Source organism: Physcomitrium patens, chromosome 15 (assembly GCF_059467195.1).
Source record: "Physcomitrium patens ecotype Gransden chromosome 15, ASM5946719v1, whole genome shotgun sequence".
In the NCBI taxonomy this organism is placed as follows: Eukaryota; Viridiplantae; Streptophyta; class Bryopsida; order Funariales; family Funariaceae; genus Physcomitrium; species Physcomitrium patens.
The window spans coordinates 3344239-3367634 of NC_143424.1; the positions used below are offsets into that span (position 1 = coordinate 3344239).

Below are 23396 nucleotides of genomic sequence, written 5' to 3' on the forward strand. Positions count from 1 at the left end.
GCACTTTCATGCATCCCTTAAACTTTACTTTACTTAATAAAAAATAAAAAACGTAGTAAGATTTACATCCATCCATCGTCGGATGGAGGAGGGCTGCGACGCTATTGAAGGCAGGCGGCGGCTGCCTGCTTCGGGAATGAAGGCCTGCTATCGAGCCTCCCGTCACTGCCCTGCCTCTCGCAACGTTGAAGCTCTCTTAAGCAAGATTCGCTGCGAATCCGTCAGTACTTTGCCTTTCCGTGCCTGCGTGCTTGTTTGTTTGCTTGCTTGCTATTGTGATTCTGAACGCAGTGAGTATCCTTGGGCAGCCTTTACGGATCAGGTTATGTTGGCTGTGTGTCCATTTTCTTTACTACTGCGAGTACGAGGTGGCGCAAGCCACACCCGGGAGCTCTCGACTTCGCAACCATCCGGGATGGCGAGTTCTCCTCGAATTTCGAATTCGTAAGAGGGAATTGACGTGGCGAGGTATCAGAGGGCTTTGCAGATCGTTTCCTGTGACCTCGTTCTGCGGAGGAGAGAGGTCGTTGTTTTTTGATGCTGTCCCTGCGAAAATGCCCGCTGCTGTTTCGTCTGTCCTTATAATCTGCGGAAAGGATTGGACCGCGGTTTTAGTCTTTCGGCGTGTTTGGCCCCACGGGATTTTTAATTTCAGTGTTGGCGCTTTGATTCGTAGGTGAATTACGCTGCCTAATGGAACACAGCACATCGCATCGCGGAGTTTTTGAGCAGTGAGGAGGAGAGAGTTGGTAATGCCAGGGTTTCCGTGGTTTTCAGGATATGTCTTCCGAATATGAACAATTGAAGCTGATCAAAACATCAGCTTGCGGAGACGGCCTAATTGTTGATCTAATTGTATCTGTTGCTGCCGATGTTGCATTCCTAAATCAAACTGCATTGGTTCTATTCTACGCTGCGATGGGCGAGCCAATGATCTGGTGAGAGAACCCTTCCGCCATAGTGTATTCAAAGGATGTTTTTATTTTAAAGGCTCCATTGGTTACGTGAGCACTGATTTGTTGCTCAAACGTGACCGTTTGTTATTTCTCGTAATGCCAATGTGGCTTCTCTCTTAAATGTCCGGATCAAAATGCGTGTGGTGTAAGAGTTAGTAGATGGGTTACTGCTCTTGTGTGCCATCTCGTCATACTGCATCTGCTGTAGTGTATCTCAATATCTGTTTTCCTCTGTCATCAACGTATTAGATTATAGTTTTAAGTTTGCACCTGTGTATCCCCAGGTGAGATGCGCAATCTCAACGAGATTTGGAGATTTTTAGGAAAGATGTTGACATCCAAGCTCAACCACTCAATTTCTTTCTAATGAACAGCACCTGTACTCAATATGCAAGTAATGGAGGCTGCTGCGTGGCGGCAGCCGTCACAAGCTCCCACGGCAGACCTTGTTGGTCTCCAGATTGGCCTTGCCACAACTAGTGAAATTGTAAGAATTGCAACGTGTTTACATTCGACTTTTGCTCCACTGATCATTCTTCTCTTAATTGCTTTTAGTCTCTGAGTTATAAGTATCTTACTGCAGGCCGTTTATTAAGGGTGAAGGTAATGGGGAGCTTACAGAATTTTATTCTTTGTGAAGTTTTACAGTTGCTCAATCCAATAATTTGTTTTCCACACGGGTGTTTGCAGCTCGGACACTCCGTTATTGAAAGCAGAAGCAAGGACACGCTCATTTCTCTCGTAGACCCTCGGCTTGGTTTACCAGCTGAAGATGAGAGATGTGCAACTTGTGGAGGCACCAATTACGACGAATGCACAGGTGAAGATAGCTGAATTTGGATTTTTACGAAGTTTTTCGGCGGTATCCATTTCTACACTTATTGCATGTCCCGTACTTAGTTGATTGTGATCCTCAGCCCTTGAAGCAATTTGCTTCCACTTTCTTAGAGCTCGTTTTCTATATATTATTTTTGCAGGGCACTTCGCGCACGTGAAGCTTACACAACCGATATTCCACCCCAATTATATACGATGTGTGCAACGAGTGCTTCAGAAAATATGCTTGGCTTGTGGAGTTCCAAAAGTCAAGAAAATGGTATTACTCATCTCTTACTAGTTGCCATATCATGTGCCTTCTGCTTGTATTACGAATCTATGCACCCAGTCTCCTGTTCTGTTCTTTCTGAAACTTTACTCGTTTTGAGGTCCCTGTCTCTACTGAGGAACCGGACGTCTTAAGGTCATTCTCTAGGGATCAGGGAAGGTCTGCGAAATCTTGGTAACTAATTGCATCTGCGTTTTTTTCTGTTGGTATTTATGGATGATGTAGTTTGTGCGCATATGGTTTTCTTCGCTGCAAATATCTTTTAACTACAAATATTTTACCGTATGTTTGTCTCGGTTCAATGCAACAGATGAATTTTATTCTGTGCGGTGTTTGTACTTGTGCTAGATTGTGTGAACTTAGATTTTTTTTTTATTTTTTGTAATAAATATTTGGTTATAACGCCAGTTTCCGTATAATTGTTGCAGCATCAATAGATATGGTCTTTCTCGGGTGATGTTTGTACTCATGATGTTCTTTTCCTTGTCCTTGCTTATCTAAAGTAGTTTGAATGGTCGATGTCACGATTATCGTCTTGACTTGGAAACGTGGTCGGTGGCAGAAATCTTTCAGTGAAGAAGCAGCCAACTTGAAACAGAATTTTCGGGACATTGACTCGGAAGACGTTGGTGGGAATGGAGAGCATCCTGTCTTGCTTGAAGCTGATGCTATTGAGGTCCTCTTTTTAATAACTTAAGATCGTCGATCTGCTTCTGTTGTGCCTCACCTGAGGTTAAATTTGGGCCAGTATACCATGACGATTTTCTTTATAAGTTAAACTTTGCGCATTAAGTCGGTGATCTCCCTTCCAAGTAAAACGACTGTGGTATTTTTAACTTATTTATTTCTTTGTGCAGAAAGATGCAGATGATGTTGTAATTCTCCTTTCTTCAGATGAGGAGGAATATCCACGTGACATTCTCCGAGTTGTACCGAGTGGTCCAATGGATTTCTTAATTAGATCAACTAATGAATCTGCAATAGCAGACCTTCCGCAGTTGAAAAGCTATAAGTCTAAAAGCAAAGCGCACGCCAATGGGTTCTCGCATGTTGATGTGACCCGAAAGAGCACAAGGAAATCTTCTAGTAAGAAATCTTCTTCCACACAGGTGAGGTGCCTTTGGCTGTAGATTTTTCGTTAATAAAATTGTTTTTCTCTCGTGTCAAACATCAATGATTTACATGTAAGTAATGTTTTCTGTGCTATAAGCTGATATCATGTTCTTTCGAGTTCTGTAGGGCAACTGCGGTAACCGCTGATTGCCTAAATTCTGTTATGTAGTAAATTTTTCTCTGTTTGAATGTTCTGTGCACGTGCAGAACCCTGTGAAAATATATAAAGGAACACCAGCAGGTTTGGATGTTCTCAATGCAGATACTCTCCGGACGGCCGAGCCTTTGGATACTAATACATGTCCTTATTGTTCACCTGGTTATCCCGACTATCGTCACATCCTTGTGAAGATTCTTCCGGTGAAGGGGAGGAAAAAGAACGATGTTTCTCAGATAATACTCTTGGAGGTGCAAGGTTCTGACAAAGGAGAAAAGTTTCTGCTTCCACATGATTTTTGGTCATTTATCAAAGGGGCGGCTTACCCTGAGAATGAAGAGGTTCCAAAAAGTCATGTTCTGTCACCATTAGAGGTGAACTTATTTGCAAATAACCTGTTAGTCCTTCTGTACGATCATCACCTTGAGTGTAGATGTTCGGAGTTTATGAAGAGCGTGTTCGTATCATTAAGTGGTGCGCTGGGAGTTTTCATTCTTCCTCTTTTTCACATCTTTACAGTAACGGAAATGACTGGTTGTCTTCAAAACTTTCTTTACGCAATCACCCTTTAATTTTGGATTTTGGCTACCCAATCCAACAAATGGCATGATTGCTACCATAAGGTTATGTTGAAGCCGATGCGTTTGATTGTTTGATCTGACGTCCACCGTGCATTTTCAAAATCTCCCAATTATCGGAACATTTACAATGTTTTTGGAATTAGTCCGAATCTCAAAATACCGTCTATTACAAGCTTGTCTTGTCTGCTTACAGTGTTCTATTTAATTTTTGCAGGCACTTAGTATATTGAAGAAAATATCAGATACAGCTATTGGAAAGCTTGGAATGAATGGATTAGTAGCACGTCCTGAAGGTCTTATAATGAAGTGTGTGCCTATTCCACCCAACTGCACTCGCACAACAGATTATAAATATGTTAGCAACACGACTGCTGTGCGTTTTGGCACTGTAAGTACCGCTTTTTTGTATTGTATTATCAGCCAATCTCCCATCATATTTTAATATTTGTATCTACTTTCTGGAAACATGATTGACCAGTGTATTGAGGTTATACAGGATAGAGTCACAAGAACCTTGCAGAATCTGGTTAATGAGATTGGGCGAATTCAGAGAACTAGAACGGGGAAGATAATGAAAAGAGGTCAAAGGGATGAAGTCAAAGTGCTCCAAGTACTTACGGCTGAATATTTGCGGGAGAAAGGAGCCCCTAAGGTATGATTTTGATTAATGTTCAATCGTAATTTTCCCCATTTCTGTAATGCCTTATTTTGGGGTTACCGAGTTTACTGAAGAGTTTTCGGGTCACGTTTTTAAGAAGCGTGATTAAAGTGGAATTTGATTTGTGGGAGCAGGCTGTTCCTGGTAAAGAGCCGCTAAAGAAAGACCGAAATGGCCGATTCACGAAGCAAGATGACCATCGTTGGACCAAGGATTGGATCAGTCAGAACTATTTAGGGAAAGGAGGAAACTACACAGCTAGGGCTGTCGTTGCAGGTGATCCTTCTTTAGCCATAGAGACTATAGGAGTTCCCTTGGAAATTGCACAGAAGTTGACCGTACCAGAAAGGGCTACCAAGTGGAACCGCTCCAAACTACAAGAATATGTTGACAGAACTCAGATGCTGCAGCAGGGATCTGGTAAACCAGGTGCCACTCGAATTGTGCGAAATGAAGAAGCATTCCAGGTTTGGGCAAACAGTACTCACACGGTGCAGATTGGGGATGTTATCCACCGCAATATTCAAGATGGGGACTTTGTTTACGTGAACAGACCCCCATCTGTACACAAGCATTCACTAATGGCCCTGAAAGTTCAGGTTCACTATGGTCTTGTTCTCACCATCAATCCATTGGTTTGTCCACCATTTAATGCAGATTTTGATGGTGACATATTCCATGTTTTTATCCCCCAGTCATTACAAGCTATTGCTGAGCTCGAGCATTTAATGGCAGTGCCGCAGCAAATTATATCTGACCACGGAGGACAGCCGCTTCTTGGGCTCACCCAGGTAATTGTCTTCCCGTTCAGTTTTTGTCACCAGCGCGTTCTTTATTATTTTCTCTTCTCTTCGTTTGCGATATTTTTCCTAGACTATCAGCTCTATTTCTTAAGGCTTGCATCAGTGAACTTCATGATAGTATTGCTTGTTTGGATGGGAAATGAAGCATCTAATTGTGGGTCGTAGTGAATCTGAATCCGATATAATATCCTTGTACAATTACAGGATACATTGTTGGCTGCTTATCTTTTGACTAGTAGCAAATTGCTGGTGGACAAAGCTGGAATGGACCAGCTATGCTTGTGGGCCTTGAAACAGCCTCCTGACGCAGCAATTGTGAAGTCTCCAAAAGGGGGTCCATTTTGGACAGGGGAGCAGATATTTGGGCTCACCCTCCCAACAGATTTGCAAGTCGGTGCTCCTCACGAAGAAGTATTTATTGAAGGAGGAGAGGTTATAAGATGGAGCAATGGAGCAAAGTCCCTGCGCAAGGATAGCGAGGGTATTGCTGCAGCCCTTTGTGTCCAATTGGGACCAGTGGCTTTAGTGAACTATCTAAACACTGCGACAGGGTTGCTGCATGCTTGGCTACAGATGCATGGGTTCAGCACAGGATTGGCTGACTTCCAGGTCACTAGCAATTCAGCAGACAGACAGAAAATGCTTAAAAGCATTTTTGAAGACTATTACCAGAAATCCATACAAGAATCATGTGATTCAGTACGTATTTTGGATGCTAAAGTACAAGCAATGGGTCAAGAGGTGATTTCAAGCCCTGATCATCTGACAAGGAACATCAATTTTTTGGAACAGGCTGCTCAACAAACATTTAGGAATCGGGAAAGTGAAGTTGAGAGCATTGTGATGAAGTATGCCGCAAGGGACAACGGTCTATTGATGATGGTTAGGTCTGGAAGCAAAGGTTCTAGAGGCAAACTTCTTCAACAGATTGCAGGCATGGGGCTTCAGCTTTACAAGGGTCAACACCTTCTTCCCTTTTCAGGCTCGCGTCGATCCTCAATGTCAAATTCGTCGGAGCTTGATTGGTGGGAGGATAAAGGGTTGGTCAGGAGCTCGCTTGTTGATGGGCTAAATCCTTCCGAGCTTTTCAATCATGTTATTGCTGATCGGACAGTCATACTTAGAAAGCACGTGGAGGTTGTTCAGCCTGGAACCCTCTTCAAGTCCTTGATGCTTTTCCTACGTGACTTGCATGTCATGTACGATGGAAGTGTACGCAATCAATGTGGCAAGAATATAGTGCAATTCTGTTACGGAGGAGCAATAGGCGTACTCAAGAGAAGTATCCCGAAGGAACGATTGAGTCGTAGTCAATTCGAAGTGGTAAATCCAGCGACACCAATTGTGACGTGGGAAGAAGACGATCTTAAACGATGGCCTTTGTCAATTCTAGCTGGGGAACCTGTCGGGGTGTTGGCGGCGACGGCCATATCCCAACCTGCTTATGAGCTGATGTTGGATGCGCCATGCTTGAATGGTCCTTTCAAACCACGGCCACTGGAGCTTGTCCAGGTATTGGCGCCGTACTACACGCCTGCATTGCCAGTATTACTTTCTGTTCTATTTAGTTTACTAATGTTCTGGAGTTCTTGAGGTACGGTACATAAGTAGGTCAGCTGGTAGCTGCCTTTTCTGGAATTTTCTGCTAGATAAATTATCTGAAGGGTAATTATTATTTGCCATTTGGATGGATTGTGCGCTGGGCATAATGCATTTTTTTTTCCATGAGAATCATAAACTGACCCTGTCTTTACTCCCCTCCGGACGTCCATGCAAGTTTCATTATGACTCTGAGTGCACATGACCAGCCTTTTAAAGCTCTCCTTACCTTTTCCAACTTGGCACAGGAAACTCTCTACCCGCGGGCGAAATCGGTTTTGAAGCCCATTGATCGAACTGCAATCATTAGGCTTGTAAATTGTCCATGCACTCAGCCGCTGTGTTTAGAAAGGAGGGTACTTGCAGTCCAGGCTCACTTGAAAAAAATCAGCTTGAAGGCGATAGCTGAATCCTGTGCTGTTGAGTAAGTATACCGGTCTTATTAAATTTTGCAGATGCAATACCACATTTTTATTCTCCAGTAGCTCCTTTTCATTCTTGAATAAGTTTATTACTGGTAACATTCTTAGTATCAACAGAATACATTGATCTCATTCTGGGGCTTCATATCCTCTTAACGTGGACTTTTTGGTCAGTCGTACAAAGATTGCCACACTCAGATTTTTTTGCTGCGGCTTTGTCAGATTTTGGAATATGGAAAACTTTGAAGTAGCCGGTCCTAGCGGTGAAGCTCTTCGAATGGGCTCACCTTGGTTAGGGCATATCAAGCTATCTCTGGTAAATTATCTGCACGGTGATACTGAATTATAGCTTGTTATTACGACAAATATTCTTGAGAATGCTTTTACAAATTATACTAATTGTTCTGATGTAACTTCTGTTTTCTGTTTTAATTTTACTTATCTGGCAAGGTAGCGTCTCGGCTTTGTTGAGATTATTACAATTGAGATTGTTACACCGCCTTCTGCATAAATTTCGATAAGGTACCGATGCGATGGTCTTTGACACAGTTGTTTAAGGGCACTACCTGGGTTGTGAGTATTAATCAATCAGTACTGACCGAAGAATCTAGTTCTCAAAGTTGGAATCAAATGAGATTCTGCGAGTTGTGCAGTTGGAGGCTTTGCTTGGTCTTAATAATTGCTGCGTGTTTACAGGTCATTCATAATTGAGGATTAACATAACTTCAGAGTCCGTAGGAGGAATTGAGTAGGGGATCGATTGGCATCTTGATGAAGCAGGAGTTGCTGCCAATATGCCAGCTTGAACTACTTCCATTTTGATTTTGTCCCTATGTTAGATGGGGCGTCATTACTTGTCTGAGAGCCCCTTATTGTTCGTGTGCTCTCCCTTTAATTGACTTGTTTTGCGACACGTTTATTGGTCAACTGGAAAGTACTTTGTAGTTATGCTCTCGCAGTATGACATCCATACGTCTACAGTACAGAATATCAGTGATAGTGCATTGGCATAGTGCAAAGTCCCGAACTGCGAGTATTTGCTGCTGCCTTTTGTGGTGTACTGTCAAATAACAATTATCTTCCTGCGTTAGGAGCTCGCTAATTTTTTCATGTTAGGCTCTCTGACTATCCTCGAACAAAGATGCTACTTAGGATCATGAAGCTTTCTACCTTATTCGTGGTTTGATTTTCGATAATGCTTGCACTGTTTCAAGCTTTCATGTCAACAAATTTACTTTTATAATTTATTGTGAATGTTGGACTTGACTTTTTTCTGTATTGCAGAACTTGATGAAACAACTTCAAGTTGATGTTGAACTTATGGTGGAGCGGCTTCGGCAAAGGTTTAGTGGGATTATAAAAAATCCAAAGAAGCACCCAATGGGACAAATTTTCTTTTGTGTCAGGTAAATTGAACCTCATTGCTCAACCATAGCTAAATCCTTTGTTTTGTGGCTCCAAAATCTTTAGAGACCTCCAGTACAGTATCGCATTCCTTGTTTTCTAGTCAGTATGCAGTCTGGTTGATTTTAAATTCTCCGTTGAGAAGTTAGTATATTAAAGGTCCACTATTTGTATCAGATAGATAGCGTAGGTCGATGAGTAAAGTTGCGGAGTTTTTCAAGTTGTAGTACTCTTTCGGTAATTATGCAGAATAGCAGGACTCAGCTGCATGTGTGGCGAGTGTATCCGATGCACTCCCTCATTTGAGTCATATGTGCTCTAGAAATTTTCTTTAGCATTCCTTCTTTCGCGAAGTCTTTTGGTTGATCTCTTCAGTTTTGAGGTCGTAATAGTTTTGTATTGAGGTATTGCTAATGTGTAAAGAGTTGCAATTGTTCATGTATGGATATTTCATTCTCCATATGGTATTTTGGAACTTGTTTTTCTTTATTCCTTCTTTTGTGTCGATAAGAGTAACCTTAGATGCTTTGCTTTTGGGGGACTTACGCATCTATTCGCGTTGGCAACTCATTCCTAAATTGCTGAGTGCAGTTATAATTGCGGTATTTCTAATGGATTATGTCTACATTTTTCGCCGAAATTGCCGAACAAAATGCAAAATCAGCGGAACGATGAGATTTATAACACTGCCTTGTTAGCCCTGCTCCTGAAAATTCGTGGGACCATCATTTCTGGTCTTCTTGATTGCACAGTTAAAGGTAAACGGTGTCCGAATCTTGGGTAGTCAATGCCATGCTTTGCATTAGAGACTATGTTTGTGGCGATTTCTAGGCTTATGTAACAGCACCATGTTTAATTGAGCCTGTTGATTCCAATTTTCCTATTGTGATTATTGTAGTAGGATGTCAGCGTTGTTCCAACAATGTACTGAATATGTAATATCTTATCAGTTTCCTTGTCACTCTAGATAGATGACTGATTCAAGCAATATGTATTTCTTTTAGGTGATGAAAGAATAGAGTCTGTGATAATCGTTAGCGAGGATCCATCTAGGACGACTTGGCACCGCGGACTTACTTGCAATCAAGAACTTGAGGAGGAGCTTGTTTTAGAAGTTGTTGTTTCTCCCACCAAATCAAAATCGAAACGGGGTGATGCATGGGCATCGGTGAAACAAGCTTGTCTTCCTTTGATGCATATGGTGGATTGGAATAGAAGCATGCCTTACAGTATCCAGGAAATAAGGCATGCTCTCGGTGTTGAAGCTTCATATCAAATGATCTCACAGGTTAGAGTTTCAGTGTTGAAATGTGATCGCCCAATCGTCCTAATGTTCTTTTAATTGGTAATTGCACGTAGTCGCTTATACTGTGTCACTCAACCTGGCTAATTTTCGGTGTTTCCGTGAACCAGAGACTTGGTTTGGTATTAGATAAGACAGCTCCACACACACGTTCTGTGCATGTGAAATTGGTAGCTGACATGATGACCTTCTCTGGAGATGCAAATGGTTTCAATTTTTCTGGCTTTCAGGATATGAATAAAAGCACTGGTATTTCAGCTCCGTTTACGGAGGCATCATTTCAGGTAATTTTAGAAAATATTGAAAATACTTGTCTGCTATGATTTTACAGAGTTGATATTGGATAATTGATTTTTTTTGAAGGACCTGTCAGTATGATGACGGTTTCTGATTGTCTGTTTTGTGTCGTAGAAACCTATAAAAACTCTTATGGATGCTGCTGGAAGAGGTGCTACCGATTCCGTTGAAAGTGTGTTGGCAAGTTGTGTATGGGGCAAAGAAGCTCCACTGGGAACAGGAAGCAACTTTGAATTGTTTTGGCAACCATCAAAGGCAAGCATTCCTTACTAGAGCAATCCTAAGTTACGGTTGTAAGATTTTAGAGCATCATGTATCGAGGAATGTGTTATCGTTGTCTGTTTGGGCAATCTTCACTAAGTCTTGGCTTATTTTTCATTCAGTTAAACCATGTGTGTTTTCTCATATTATCCAGGACCAGTCGAGACTTGCAGCATCAAGGAAAGCTGAAAAGGACGTTCATATGATCTGGAAAGATTTGCATGAAAAGTGTATTTCGGATAAAGTCCTTCCACCCTCACCACCCCCCTCACTTCCAGGCCTGCCCACCTTGCCTGATGGAGATGTAGATTTAGACGATGGAGCAGGCTTCTCACCACTGCACGCTTCAAATGATGCAGCAGATGACACTTGGGGTTCACCCCACCGAAACAATGGTGGAGATGGCGTAGCTTGGGGAGATTCTCCAGTAGTCAGAGACGACGATGGAGGTTGGGGTGCTGTTGGGAAAGGAAATGATAGTAATGAGGTCGACGGTTATGATCAGGACAATTCAACGGGTGCTAGCAAAGAGCTAAGTGGATGGAGTAAGCCAGCATCAGAACGAAGTGGCTGGGGTTCTATGAGTGACAAAGAAGGTTCTTCTCGGAACGCTTGGGACGACTTTGGCAAGGAAGATCGTCATGAAGGATGGGGAGACGGTGCTACAGAGCCAATCAATGAAGGGGGATGGGGTTCTTTGAACAATGAGGAAGGCATGTCTGGAAAGAATCTTTTTATATTTTTACTGCCATAGCTCCTCATTTTGCTGTGTAAATTCTTACTGCTGACTAAACGTTTCTGCGTAATTTTGTTTTTGAAGGAACTACAAGCGGTGCGAAGTGCAGCAGCGATTGGGGTACTAACGCTGTCCAAGAAATTGGGGATGGTGGTTGGGATGCTGTCTCAATTGAGGTTCCTGAAGGTGATGGTTGGGATTCACTGAAAGTGCCTCAAACTGAAAATGCTGAAGTTGGTAGCTCCGAACATGCTGATCGCTCGTATGGACCTGGAGCTGACGGCGTCTCACAAGAAGGGCAATTTAGAGCACGAGGTGAAGAGAGTAGACGGGGTGGAAGGCCCTGGACCTCTCGAGACCGCCGTAGATGGCGAGGACGCGGAAGTTTTGGAAAAGATCGGGGTTCCTCTGGCAGAATGTCTCCAGGCAACAGGCAAAACTCAGGCACGATATCTCGACAGGAACAGACCCCTTGGGTACAAGGTGAGAACTTACAGCCATCGTCATATTGGGATGATGTTCCAACCAGCACAAAAGAATCTGCTGGGCGTGATGAGAATTGGAATGAATCTGCCTCTTATTTTCCCAAATCTCTTTCTCATTCTCCAAACCAAGAGTCAGCCACACGTTTGTAGCTTACTCACGCTGCTTCTGATGACATTGGATTGTAAAAAGACTTGTGGCGTTCAACTATGAAATTATTTTGTCTTCTTATCCTCGTTGCTACGTTTAATTGCAGTAGATAAAAAAGAATTTTTTAGATTGACATTGAGATATCTGCCGGGGCATGTCTGTCCTTATGCTGTATTGATTTCTTGTCTTGTTGAGCTGATACTTTAACACTCTTGTATTTTTCCTCCCTTTCTAATTACAGCACCCAAGACTAAGCTGGTAAGTTTTTCTGTTACTATTTGGGCAGAAACTGATGTGGAGTGGGGCGAACTGATTACAGGTTCTACAAAAGCTGATGCCTGGGCTAAACATGCCTGGGCGTCTTTTGGAAGCTCTCAAGGCGAAGTACAGGCAGGTGGTGATGGTTGGGACGCAGTATTACCAGACAACTGTGGAGCAAGTAACAGGGCTCATTCAACGTACCCAATAGCTGGATCTATGCCTCCTACATCAAGGCAGGATGAGGTTGAGCCAGAGTGCAAGGATATTGATGACCTTGTAAAATCTATGCGGCGAATCTTATTCAACCCGTGAGTGGACCTGCGTTCGATTCTTTTGCAGTAGCTTGGTTCATTAATAAGTATGCATCAATCTTATTCTCTTCACTTCTAGCGAGTTTGATACTTGACAAGAAACTCACTGGAAGTTTTATCTGTTGAAATTTGCAGTAGAAATGAACTTGGTGGCAGGCTTTCTGACGAAGATGATGAATTGGTTCAAACTGTTCTTGCTTATCACCCTAAGTTAAGCGAAAAAGCTGGATGTGGCACTGCTTACATCAAGGTTGTAAAACTGCTTTTGTTCAACAGTTATCAAGCTTTAAAATTTTGCTCAAACTTTTAGAAACTATGCAAAAAATAATTTCATTGAGCTGGCTGTAATCAGCAGGTTGTCCTTCTGCAATTTATTTTTATGTTTAAATCTAACTTTCAAGCGCAGCTAACAAGCTCAATCGAAAAATGGTGGTACAGGTGGACAGAAGTGCAGGCTTCGTAAATAATCGTTGCTTCTGGTTGGTCAGGACGGATGGAAGCGAGATTGACTTTTCTTTTCACAAATGTCTCAAAGAGAAAGTCGCAAGAGAATTTCCATCTTTCCTAGATAGGTATGATGATGTGTATCAAGCTCATAAACGTCCCTTTCCTACCGCAAATTTCGAAGAAAATAAATCTGCCGCCCAGGGCAACATTGATGCAGGACCTTCTGCTGCTCACTTACTAGAAGATATGCCTATTGATCATGAGGATCTTGATGCGCGACCTGCTGCTGCACACTTACCAGAAGGTATACCTATTGATCAAGAGGATCTTGATGCGCAACCTGCTGTTGCACACTTATCAGAAGATACACCTATCGATCAAGAGAATCTTGATGCGCAACCTGCTGCAAATTCAATATCTGTAGATACTCATTTCGATCAGCAGGAAGACATTGACACACAAACCGGCCAAGAATCTGCCCCATCGATAGGTGTATCTTCAGCTACAAAATTGATTTGTAAGAAGTTGACAGAACCTGTTCATGAGCACCAGGATACCTCAGGACCGCATTGAGGTAATACAATACCAACCCCTTGGAGAGTTTCAGAAGATTTCTCCTTCCGACATTGGATCTCATGGAGATTAGCTGGGAGGATTAAAGGCTGTGAACATTCATGTCTGGACATGGGCTGGGAGAACATATATTGTGGGCGCAGCGTTTTTGTTTTTTGTAACCATGCTTCTAGCTAGTCAAATTGTAAATGCTGGATGTCCCATACTTGTCTTTTTTTTCATTAGACACTTCAATTTGTATAAACTGCCGTTGCTGAAGTTGATAGGCACCCAACACTTTTTGTGCGATATAGAGAGGCGATCTCTGGTTTACCCGTTTATTTTTTATTTTTCGTAGTGACAACCAACCAACCGTTACTTGTGATGAAGTGCTTATTTCCAAACATTATCTTCAGAATCAAAATGTTTTGGCAACTACATTACCTTTCTTGAAGCTATAATTTGCGTGAAACCTATTTGAGATGGAAATCGATTTAATGACATGTTTCATTAATCGTGCAATTGTGTCACAAAAAACCAATAAAGAGAGTCGCTTAAGGGATCACTCAAGTTGTGTCACAAATAGGTGAGTTTGAGTTGTCATTTTAAAGGAATTTGTTGTAAATCACTACTTTCTTCACTACTGCGTTATTACAATTGTTGTATAATTGAATTTGAGAAGAATTAAATCACTCTCAGTAGTCAAATTCATAACTTTTATTGTATTTTGAGAAAAAATTCAAGAAATTAATTTTAATAGACAAATTAGGAATTCTTATTTTCTGGTAATTCACACACACACACACACACATATATATATATATATATATATATATATACATATATGTTTTTTTATATATAAATGGTAAAAAATATCTAATACTTCTTCCATTGCATCTATACATTTATAAAGCTCTCAAAGCAAATTTGATCAACAATGTTTCATTAATTACTCCATCACATTAAAATGTACTGTAATTTTATATTTCTATTTATTAAATTATAAATAATTACTTGTCTAAATAGTTAAATAATCAAATATGCTTTAATTAAGATTTTTAAATATATTCATTAAACGTTTTTAAATTAAAATACTTTAAAGAACATTTATTGCATAATTTAGAGAATTAATTCTATTTTTTTGTTTTTTTTTCCCTTTCTGTTGTAAACAAGATTTATTCAATATTTAGGTTAGAGATTGCATTACAAGAACAATTAATATTCAAAGATCTAGTATCTTAGGTTGAAAGTAGAATGTAAAGAATATTTACATAATTATTTATAGTCTATATTGTTAATCACATTCAACAATTATATAAATAATTAGACCTTTTGTAGAATTCTAGAATTCCAACTTGTTTTTTTTATCTATTCTCACTACAAATAACTTGTAAACCATCCACAATCTATCTTAACTAAACATTTTAGCCTCCTAATTGTCAAATTGTTTTGTTTTGTTTTTTTATTTTTGTTATATAACTATATTCTATGAGATTTGACTTCTTAGTTTTATAATCATTTTATTCCTCTACATTAAAAAAAAAAAAAAAAAAAAAAAAAAAAAATTGTGTTGCATCCAAATTGTACAAATGTAGATGTCTTTAAATAATAACCATATTCATTTGAACTCCTTGGATCTAAGATGCATATCTTTAATAAAAATAATTTTTTTTTTAGGGAAAAAAAATCTAGAAGTTCTAATGTCTTGGACTTGTGGCTAATTCTTTTTAAAATAGATGTTATCCATTTCTAAATATGTCTAGCTTGAAGACACTTCAAGAATTTAAATAGCATTATTTTCAAGACTTAGAATACACAATTGATGTTAAAGAAATGTATCTTTATTAGATTGTGTTTAATATTCAATTCTAGTAGCACTCTTATGATATATCAGTCATACAAGCATTGCTTCTTCACATGTTCTTGTCTTAAACCAAACATCCTTCTAGTTGATATTGGAACTAATATCTAAATCATCCCTCTATTTGCATGTAATCAAATTATTTTAGGCTTTTTGCTTTTGCAAAAGCTTGCATCTTACATTTTTTGCATGCAACAAATTTTTTCTAATATTAGGTATAGAGATTGAAACATGCCTGTATTTCATTTTGATTCCTAGCATATTCCGGATATTTTCTAAGAAACAAAATCAAATTTCAAGCCACAGAAAATGTACTTGAGACTTCTCATCACAAATCTTGTATTTGTTAACAAATAGCATATTACGTTAAAATATAATGTAATTGGAATATTATATTTATATTTGCACAAAGCAACACGCTCTAAGAATAGATGGTAATACTAGTATCAGACTCACTGCAGGTTCCGACATTATACATGGTACATGAATAAGTAGCACAGGAAGCCGCAAGCAACGCTTCTGAACCCGACAGTTTCAACTGGAAATACATAATTCGGAGAACAAAGGCAGATTTTATTGGGCAAACCATATAGTACCTAAGTTTTATTACATCTGTGTTCAATTATTTAAGGCCCAACACAGATGCAACAAGTGTCGATTCAAATCTGCCGCCATATTGAGCTGAAAATCATTGCAAACAAACACAACATAAAACCAGTTCCATGAAATTTCCGAAAATTTACTCGTACATCGATTTACAAGATTAGGGTTTCAATTCAAAACCTCCTTAAAGTCCCGCCACGAAAAGCAGAAGTGAAGGGGATATAACATTCGAAGTACAGAATACGGAAACAATCTTCTACACTCAAAGCCAGATGAAGTCCCTAAATGACACCTCAAAGTATAAAAGCCAACAAAATATATCCAAGACAGGCTCAAGAAGTGTCTTTTGAACCAATTCTCTACAAATAAATTTGTTGCAGTTTGGGGACTGGTATCCGGTGCAACCTCGAGTTTAGCAGAACTCACCAAGTTCGATGCCACATCCATTGAAAGACTTCTGCAATCGCCTTTACGCACAACCACCCAATTCTAAGAGTCTTGCAGAGTCTCTTTCTAACCCCTTCACAAGGTCATTGCTGCCGGGAATCCCATCACAGGTTACCGGTATCCCAAAAACACTGAAGAAGCTAACATCATTCAACAGCCACTGAAAATGTCCCCAGGCTAGGTACGAATTGGGAGATGAACATGGCAGGAAAATTTTCATGATCAGAACTGTTCTTTTAGGGAACAGATAACCTCTCACTCCGCCTGAATCTTAAGTGCATCTGCTCCAATTAACAGACACTAATACATTAAGTTTGCTGGCATTATCCTTCGCAGGAACAGTGAATAAGCTCGGGAAAATAAGCTTGGTCAGCATCAGGTTTGATGGGTGTTATCTTCAGTTTCATCCATAGCTTGAGCAAGTATCTGCTCTGCCCGTTTCCTTTTCTCATCTTTCTCTTCCTCCTTGACACCGGGCCCGCCAGCCTTCCCTCGTTTCGAGGGAGGAGGGGGAGGGGGAGAAGGACTTCTACCCAGGCTCAGCTGAGCGGCTACGGCCTTTGCACGCGCCTTCCTCCCGAAATCGAACGTTAAAGAAACTGGCATCCTCTCTTTTGCCCCCGGGATTGCACTCCCTAATTGTTCTCTTGGACTTCTGACAGCAGATTCATCAAGCTCTCGAGCAGCCATGGTACCTTCCAATATGGGAGCAAACGCATCCAAAACAGATGGAAGAGCAGTCTGTCCATTAACTTCTTGTTTCCTGTCAAAATTTCTTCCTGTAGATCATACAACGGAAAAACGTGAGGATTTTGTATGTCCATAGCCACACAATTAAAGGCTGCTTATATTTTCGTCTCTATGAAGACGTACAAACCTATTCGCTTACAATTCACAAAATCATTAATCCAAGGGGGAAAACGTTGCAAATCACAGACAACTGAGAACACAAAGAGGTCAAAAAATTTGGCAAGAGGGTTAGAATTGGTCAGCTACCTGAGAGAGTTATCGGGGATACTTCTTTTTCTCCTGCTTGCAATGGTGGAGCCAAGAACGGATTCACTGCATTGGGTCGCTTCGCTTTTCCCTTCCCCCCCGAAGCTTCTGATCCGGCCTTCACTAAAGCACCTTCCGGCTCTTTTGCAGGCCACTGCTGCCTTGTGGGGGCTTGAGCATCAGTACCATTAGTCACATGTCCTGCAATTGCATTCTTTGGAATTGTGCGGCCAGCTGGAGGAGTGGTAGCCGTTCCTCCAGCTGGGGATGGGCCATCCAGAGGAGCACCCGCAGCTGATAGACGAAGGTGAAGAGAGAAAAGGGACCGTTCAGCCTTCCGCCGTTGCCTCGCCAACTCTAGCTTATCCATGCGAGGGTCGCTCTTCCGATCTACCCACACAGGAGTAGATTGGTAGGTATGGGGGTCGGGGAACGCAGGTAACCACCTTGGGATGTGGGGAAATGGAGGCTCCTCTCCCAGCTGAGCAAACGTCGGGGGCGGCGTCCTTTTCTTCTGAACAGGAAACCGAGGAACAGGCCTGGCGAATGGGATTTCTTCAGCGTATTCCACATAGCGCATGACGTCACGAAGAGCACTTGAATTTGCAAGACAGCGAGTAGATGTGTCCACAGCGGCCCCGGGGGCCATATCTTCCAATGCAAGGATAACATCGAAGGCGTTACACTGCATTCGACCGGATAAATTCGCATAGAAGTGGGCGGCTTTGCCCAAGTCACTGAGGTACCGCAATGCTATGTCCGCCAGAGTTTCCACAGCCGTCCGCTGTATGGCATGAAACCCTAATCCTTCACAAACCTGAGCCACTGCTGTGTTGGCAACGGCCCGGGCAAATTCATCGCCCCCCTTGGAGGAACTAACTCCAGCACAGTCTGGATTACCACCTGCACCTCCTGAGTCACCCTTCGAAGGAGTCTTCTTAGCCCCTTTCTCCTTTTCCCGGTTAGTTTTGGCTGCCATGACTCCTCGCTAAACGTATGCTCCTCCTCAACATGGAAAAACACACCTGTGATAGCGGAATGTCTAGATTACCAGTCCACGATACGATTACTGAAACTGACAACGTCAAAACCTCAGTTGTCTCATTTCAAGCTTCTTTGAAACCTAAGCATAAGTGCACCGGCTTCATTTACAACTTTCCTAACGCCCCTATCTCAAATTTCATATCACACCCCCATTGTGCCATTCTCCCGACTGATCCTAATCCCCTAAACCCCCCTCCCTGCAAATCATCCTGCGCACGTAACAAATCCACTCCTCCTCTTGAAACCTCACATCGGGAGGTATTCTGCCACTCTTCAACCCCGCACAGCGCAAACAGGCAGCACAACGCACTAAACCCTAAACCACACCTTACCAGCTCTCCTCCTATGCCTCCTCTACTCTTTCAAACGCCAATCCGCCTTCATACATTCCAGCTCCTGCTCCAAACACAACCGTGGTATCCATTATTCCCTCCTCACTTGATTGTCGCCGATTCTGACCCCCTCCACTGTGCAAGAAAACAAACCGACAGAATCATAGTGACGTTCTGAGGAAGGGATAAACTGAAGAAACGCGCCCTGTAGCAGCAGTATACTAAGCCCAAAACGAAGAGAAGAGAGGGGAAGGGGAGTGATCGCAGCGAGAGAGCAAGCAAAGCAAGGAAGGGCAGGATAATCCTCTGCAGCTCCTTCGCTGCGAGGGGGATCTACGATTGCGCGCGGCTTCTTCGCTTCGCCGTGGCGATGGAGGAGGAGCTGCTTACACTGCAAGCTCGCCATCCCGCCCACAGGGTGGGTTCCAATCACGGGTGCACTCCCCACCCGTCATTTGTTGGCTAGAGATAGGGCTGGGCCATCTCCCCCCGGTCTAGCACCGGGTTCCCTTTCCCCCTTCATGTTCCCTTCTTCAGTTCCCTGTTCGTTCCCTTCCTCAGTTCCCAGTTCCCATTTCGTTCCCTTCACCAGTTCTCGGTTCGTTCTCTTCTTTAGTTCTCTGTTCGTTCCCTTTCCCTTCATGTTCCATTCCTCAGTTCCCTGTTTGTTGCCTTCCCCCTTAATGTTCCCTTCCAGAGTTCCCTTCTGGAGTTCCCTTTGAGTTCCCACTGTGCAAGAAATCTCTTTCGTTTGTGTAAAGCAAAGAATTCTTAATCATCATGGTCATGGAAAGCATAGAAACAGAACGTGTCGTTCTAAATTAATATAAAAATTTATTTATATAAAATAAAAATATAAAAAATAACTTGGAATAGAAATTTTATTTTTAAATTATTTCTATAATAGTAAACATTTTTTGTCGAATATCAACTGAAAAAAATAGAACCTCGTACAAAAGTATAATTTCACATTTAAAATATTTTCCTATTGATATGATTTCGTAAGAATAGTAATAAGGTGTATAGTAATCATAAGTTGTTTCTGTTTAACATTTGGAATTTGTAAAACCAATTAAGTATGATTTGAAGGCAGTAATTCTTTGAGCTCTATGTCTCAATAAAATGTTAAAATATAAAACATAGAATTACTTCTTTCTTTTCTATAGCTTTTACATGTTATGTATTTATTTTTTTAGTATTGATTGAAAGTTGTATAAATAGTTTCTACAAAGAGGATATGTTCATTTGGCTTATATGGCACAAAGATGTAGCAGTTAATATGTGATGAGGAAAAGTTAGCCCTAATTTTGATATCCATTGTGCTATGTGCCAACTCCAAACTCCTTAATCAATTCTCGACTAATTTTGGAATTTTCATTGAAGACATTATATGTGGGATTATGTTTCTTTTCTTTCATGCAAACAAACATCTAATTCTTGGAATTGGAGTCCTTAGAAATCTTGACTTAACAACAAACTATCTTTGCAGTAATTCCTCCTTTTAGATTCAATTGTTTTTATAAGTACACTCCTTGTTAAAGAGACTTTTTTTATGGATTCTTTGGATTTAAAGGAACAAATTTTGTCTTTAAAAATGAAGTATGGAGTACACTCCATACTATAAGTATTATTTGGATAGGGTCTAATCAAATATGGAATTGTTTTTTGGAAGTTTGTTAAAAAGAGATCAACAAAATATCCACAACATGAGGCTTTCCTACTCAAGAAATAGAATAGCTTTTGGATGGCTAAATACATACTTGGTTCTAGATGTGAAGAAATAATTTATTGGAACTCTAGAATATGTCAATGGTATGTGATCTTACATTTAAATGAGCTCACTTTAGCAATTGTTCAGTGATTGTAGTTCTCTTATTTCCACCTTTAGGTATAAAGAATTAAATATTTTTTTATACTTTTTTATTCCATTAATGCATTAAAGACACTCTATCTTTGTATTAAAATTAAAATAAAAATAATTGTATAAGTACAATTAGGACTAATACTAGATTTTTTTTTAATTAAAGCTTTTTATTTAAAAGTTATAAATATAGATTAATTTATTGTTATTATGATTATTAAGACAACTATCATACTTTTTTATAACCAATTTATTTTATTTTTATATGGATCAGTGCAAGAGGTAGATTAAAAAAATACAACTTAAAATATAAAAAACTTTAGTTTATGTTGCATCAACTTCATGGATGATTTTATCATATTGATTGACATAGACATATTTTGGCTATGCAAAATCATCAATTTATGCAAGTACTTTGTTGTGTATCACCAAATCCTTTTAAATGTTGTTTTTCTCTTCTTTTTCAACCTCCAATGTAGTTTGTAATTTATCTCTTTTTTCACATAATTTTTTGGTTTCTATATTACAAATATATTTTACCACATATAATATTCTACAATGTTAAATTCAATGTAAATTCATTTCAAAAAGAAAAAAAAGAGTAACATGAATGGAAAGTTCAACCACTAACCTTAAGCTACATATGTAATATATTGCTTTTCTTTGAAGTATTGATTGTCTTTATATGGATATGTAGATGCTGATATAAAAGCACATCTATTGAATGTGCACATTTATGTTTAATTTTTACTTATAGACTAGTACTGCAAAAGTCTTTGATCATATATTGAAGAAAAAAAAATCTTGTCACAAACATTATTGCAATTAAGGTAGCTAATCCATTTCTAATAACTTAAGCATTTTAGCATATTTGCAATAAGTATAAAAGTGAAAGAAAAATATCTCCATGTAGGAAAATATAAATCATGAGGATTTTAGATATTTTCACACAATTTGCTTTATATCTATATATATATATATATATATATATTAGCTGAAGATTTTTTTCAATTTAAATCTGACATATAGATCAACTAAGCTTTAATCAATGGTGGATTATGAAATTGAGAATCTTTTTTTTTTCATAATTGGAGAGTGTGGCACTTAATTATGCTATTGAAATTCACTTTATTTTGTGCTACCTATGGATGTTAATGTCTAGATGAAATAACTAGAATTCAACCAGCCCCTTCTGAACTTAAATTCTACCTCAACAAATCAACAACTACCACCTAAATTAAAATACATCTACTCTATCTTGCAATATTTTTTCATAATTAGAAACACCATAAATTCAACAAACAATGGACCTATTTCCAATCAAAAGGGTATTAAAATTGGTCATAAATATAACATCAGACTTGCAAACATGTTCCATCCTATAGGTTGGAAATGACGGGGGGAGGATGGAGATGGTTGAAAATGGTTTGGTTACCTTACAAATATAATCCACCAAATCCATGTATTTTTTTAACTTAGATTTGGCATTTAGTCAAATGTTATACATTCTTAAGTAGACATATGGTCAAATATTACAAGACATTTGTATATGTTGGCATTATCTTTTTTATCACTTCTATAGAGAAATCCACATGATCTTATATAGCTAATCCATAATTGAAATGAATAAGATTAAATGAGTATTAAAATAGGTGTGCTTATCAAGCACCTATTACAACTATCTTTACAAAATATTTAGAGATAGAGCGTAGATAAAATAAATATGAAATTAAGAATATTAATTATTAGCTGAAGCTTTTTGTCAAGCTTTACACTTTATAATAAGTTTACTATAAATATTCCATGAGTAGTGTGACTTATTTATTTTTTTGTTTAAAAAATTACGTTTAAAGATCAAATTTGCATAAAGACATCATGAAATGTGATCTCTTAGATGACAACATTGATTGTTGTATTTGTTTTATATTTTTTATACAGATGGCTAAATCTTAATTAATTAATTATTTTATTTTTTAATTAAATAATAAAATATTTAATTTTTAATAATTATATATATATTAAGATTGGACAATAATTTGCGAGGCTATTTCATTGACTTATGGAGAGTTCTTCTATGTGGGAACTCCTGCCTTTGAGTATAAAGACTAGTTTGGACTATTTTCTCAAGAGACAGAATACTAATTGCTCCTTGTCTTCTACAATTACAACAAATTGTAATTACCATGTGAACAATTAGGCATAGTCTTCATCACAAATATCCAAGACAAAGTATACTTCATAATATCAACCATTGAAATATTAGCTCTTATTGAAGACATTAAATTCTAATTCCTATCTCAAGTGGGGATTTAAGCCACTTACAATCAAGATCATGTGAGTGAGGTTAGTTTCTACAACACTATCTATAAGGTTAAGGTTGTAGACATGGTAGAAAGAATATACAAGTACTCCATTAAATTCTACTATGGACCACTCCATAGTCTCTAGTTTGATCCAAATTAATTTGAATGGCCCAATGACATTTCCATCCTCTTGTACACAACTAGAGTTGCACAAAGGTGGTTAAATAATTTGGAAGAATTAGTCAACTTTTACAACACAAAGTCAAAGGACTAATTTTTACCAAAGTTAACCATCAATTAAAAAACCTTATAGCACAAGAATTACATTCTATAAGAAGCTACCTTCATAT

The 23396-nt window shown here is 39.4% G+C and overlaps 2 protein-coding genes across 3 annotated transcripts; one reads left to right on the plus strand and one right to left on the minus strand.

The window, feature by feature from the left end:
* The first annotated feature begins 119 nt into the window (after nt 1-119).
* On the plus strand, nt 120-14037 carry LOC112292464 (DNA-directed RNA polymerase V subunit 1). 2 transcript variants are annotated; one of them, XM_090256254.1, is made up of 24 exons: nt 120-220; nt 677-938; nt 1241-1443; nt 1647-1776; nt 1934-2052; nt 2624-2737; nt 2919-3170; nt 3382-3705; nt 4127-4300; nt 4409-4564; nt 4705-5361; nt 5578-6885; nt 7221-7396; nt 7617-7710; nt 8679-8800; nt 9390-9556; nt 9803-10086; nt 10212-10385; nt 10513-10653; nt 10814-11372; nt 11480-11878; nt 12348-12597; nt 12736-12850; nt 13039-14037. In XM_090256254.1, the coding sequence occupies exons 3-24, from the start codon at nt 1345-1347 to the stop codon at nt 13618-13620; spliced, it is 6396 nt and encodes a 2131-aa protein (XP_090112380.1). In that variant the 5' UTR covers nt 120-220; nt 677-938; nt 1241-1344; the 3' UTR covers nt 13621-14037. The 2 variants fall into 2 exon arrangements, with proteins under 2 accessions (XP_090112380.1, XP_024396746.1); XM_024540978.3 differs by having other exon boundaries at nt 122-468.
* Nucleotides 14038-16178: 2141 nt separating this feature from the next.
* Nucleotides 16179-19265, minus strand: LOC112292716 (uncharacterized). Its single transcript, XM_024541476.3, has 2 exons — nt 17507-19265; nt 16179-17289 (listed from the first exon to the last, which is right to left on the minus strand). The coding sequence occupies exons 1-2, from the start codon at nt 18483-18485 to the stop codon at nt 16886-16888; spliced, it is 1383 nt and encodes a 460-aa protein (XP_024397244.1). The 5' UTR covers nt 18486-19265; the 3' UTR covers nt 16179-16885.
* Between the last annotated feature and the right edge of the window lie 4131 nt (nt 19266-23396).

Coding starts and splice junctions, on each gene's coding strand:
- LOC112292716 (XM_024541476.3), bottom strand. CDS start 18,485: ATGGCAGCCAAAACTAACCGGGAAAAGGAGAAAGGGGCTAAGAAGACT. Junction 17,290..17,506: donor ATCCCCGATAACTCTCTCAG/GTAGCTGACCAA, acceptor TATGATCTACAG/GAAGAAATTTTGACAGGAAA.
- LOC112292464 (XM_090256254.1), top strand. CDS start 1,345: ATGCAAGTAATGGAGGCTGCTGCGTGGCGGCAGCCGTCACAAGCTCCC. Junction 2,738..2,918: donor TTGAAGCTGATGCTATTGAG/GTCCTCTTTTTA, acceptor TTCTTTGTGCAG/AAAGATGCAGATGATGTTGT. Junction 8,801..9,389: donor CAAATTTTCTTTTGTGTCAG/GTAAATTGAACC, acceptor TGCTGAGTGCAG/TTATAATTGCGGTATTTCTA.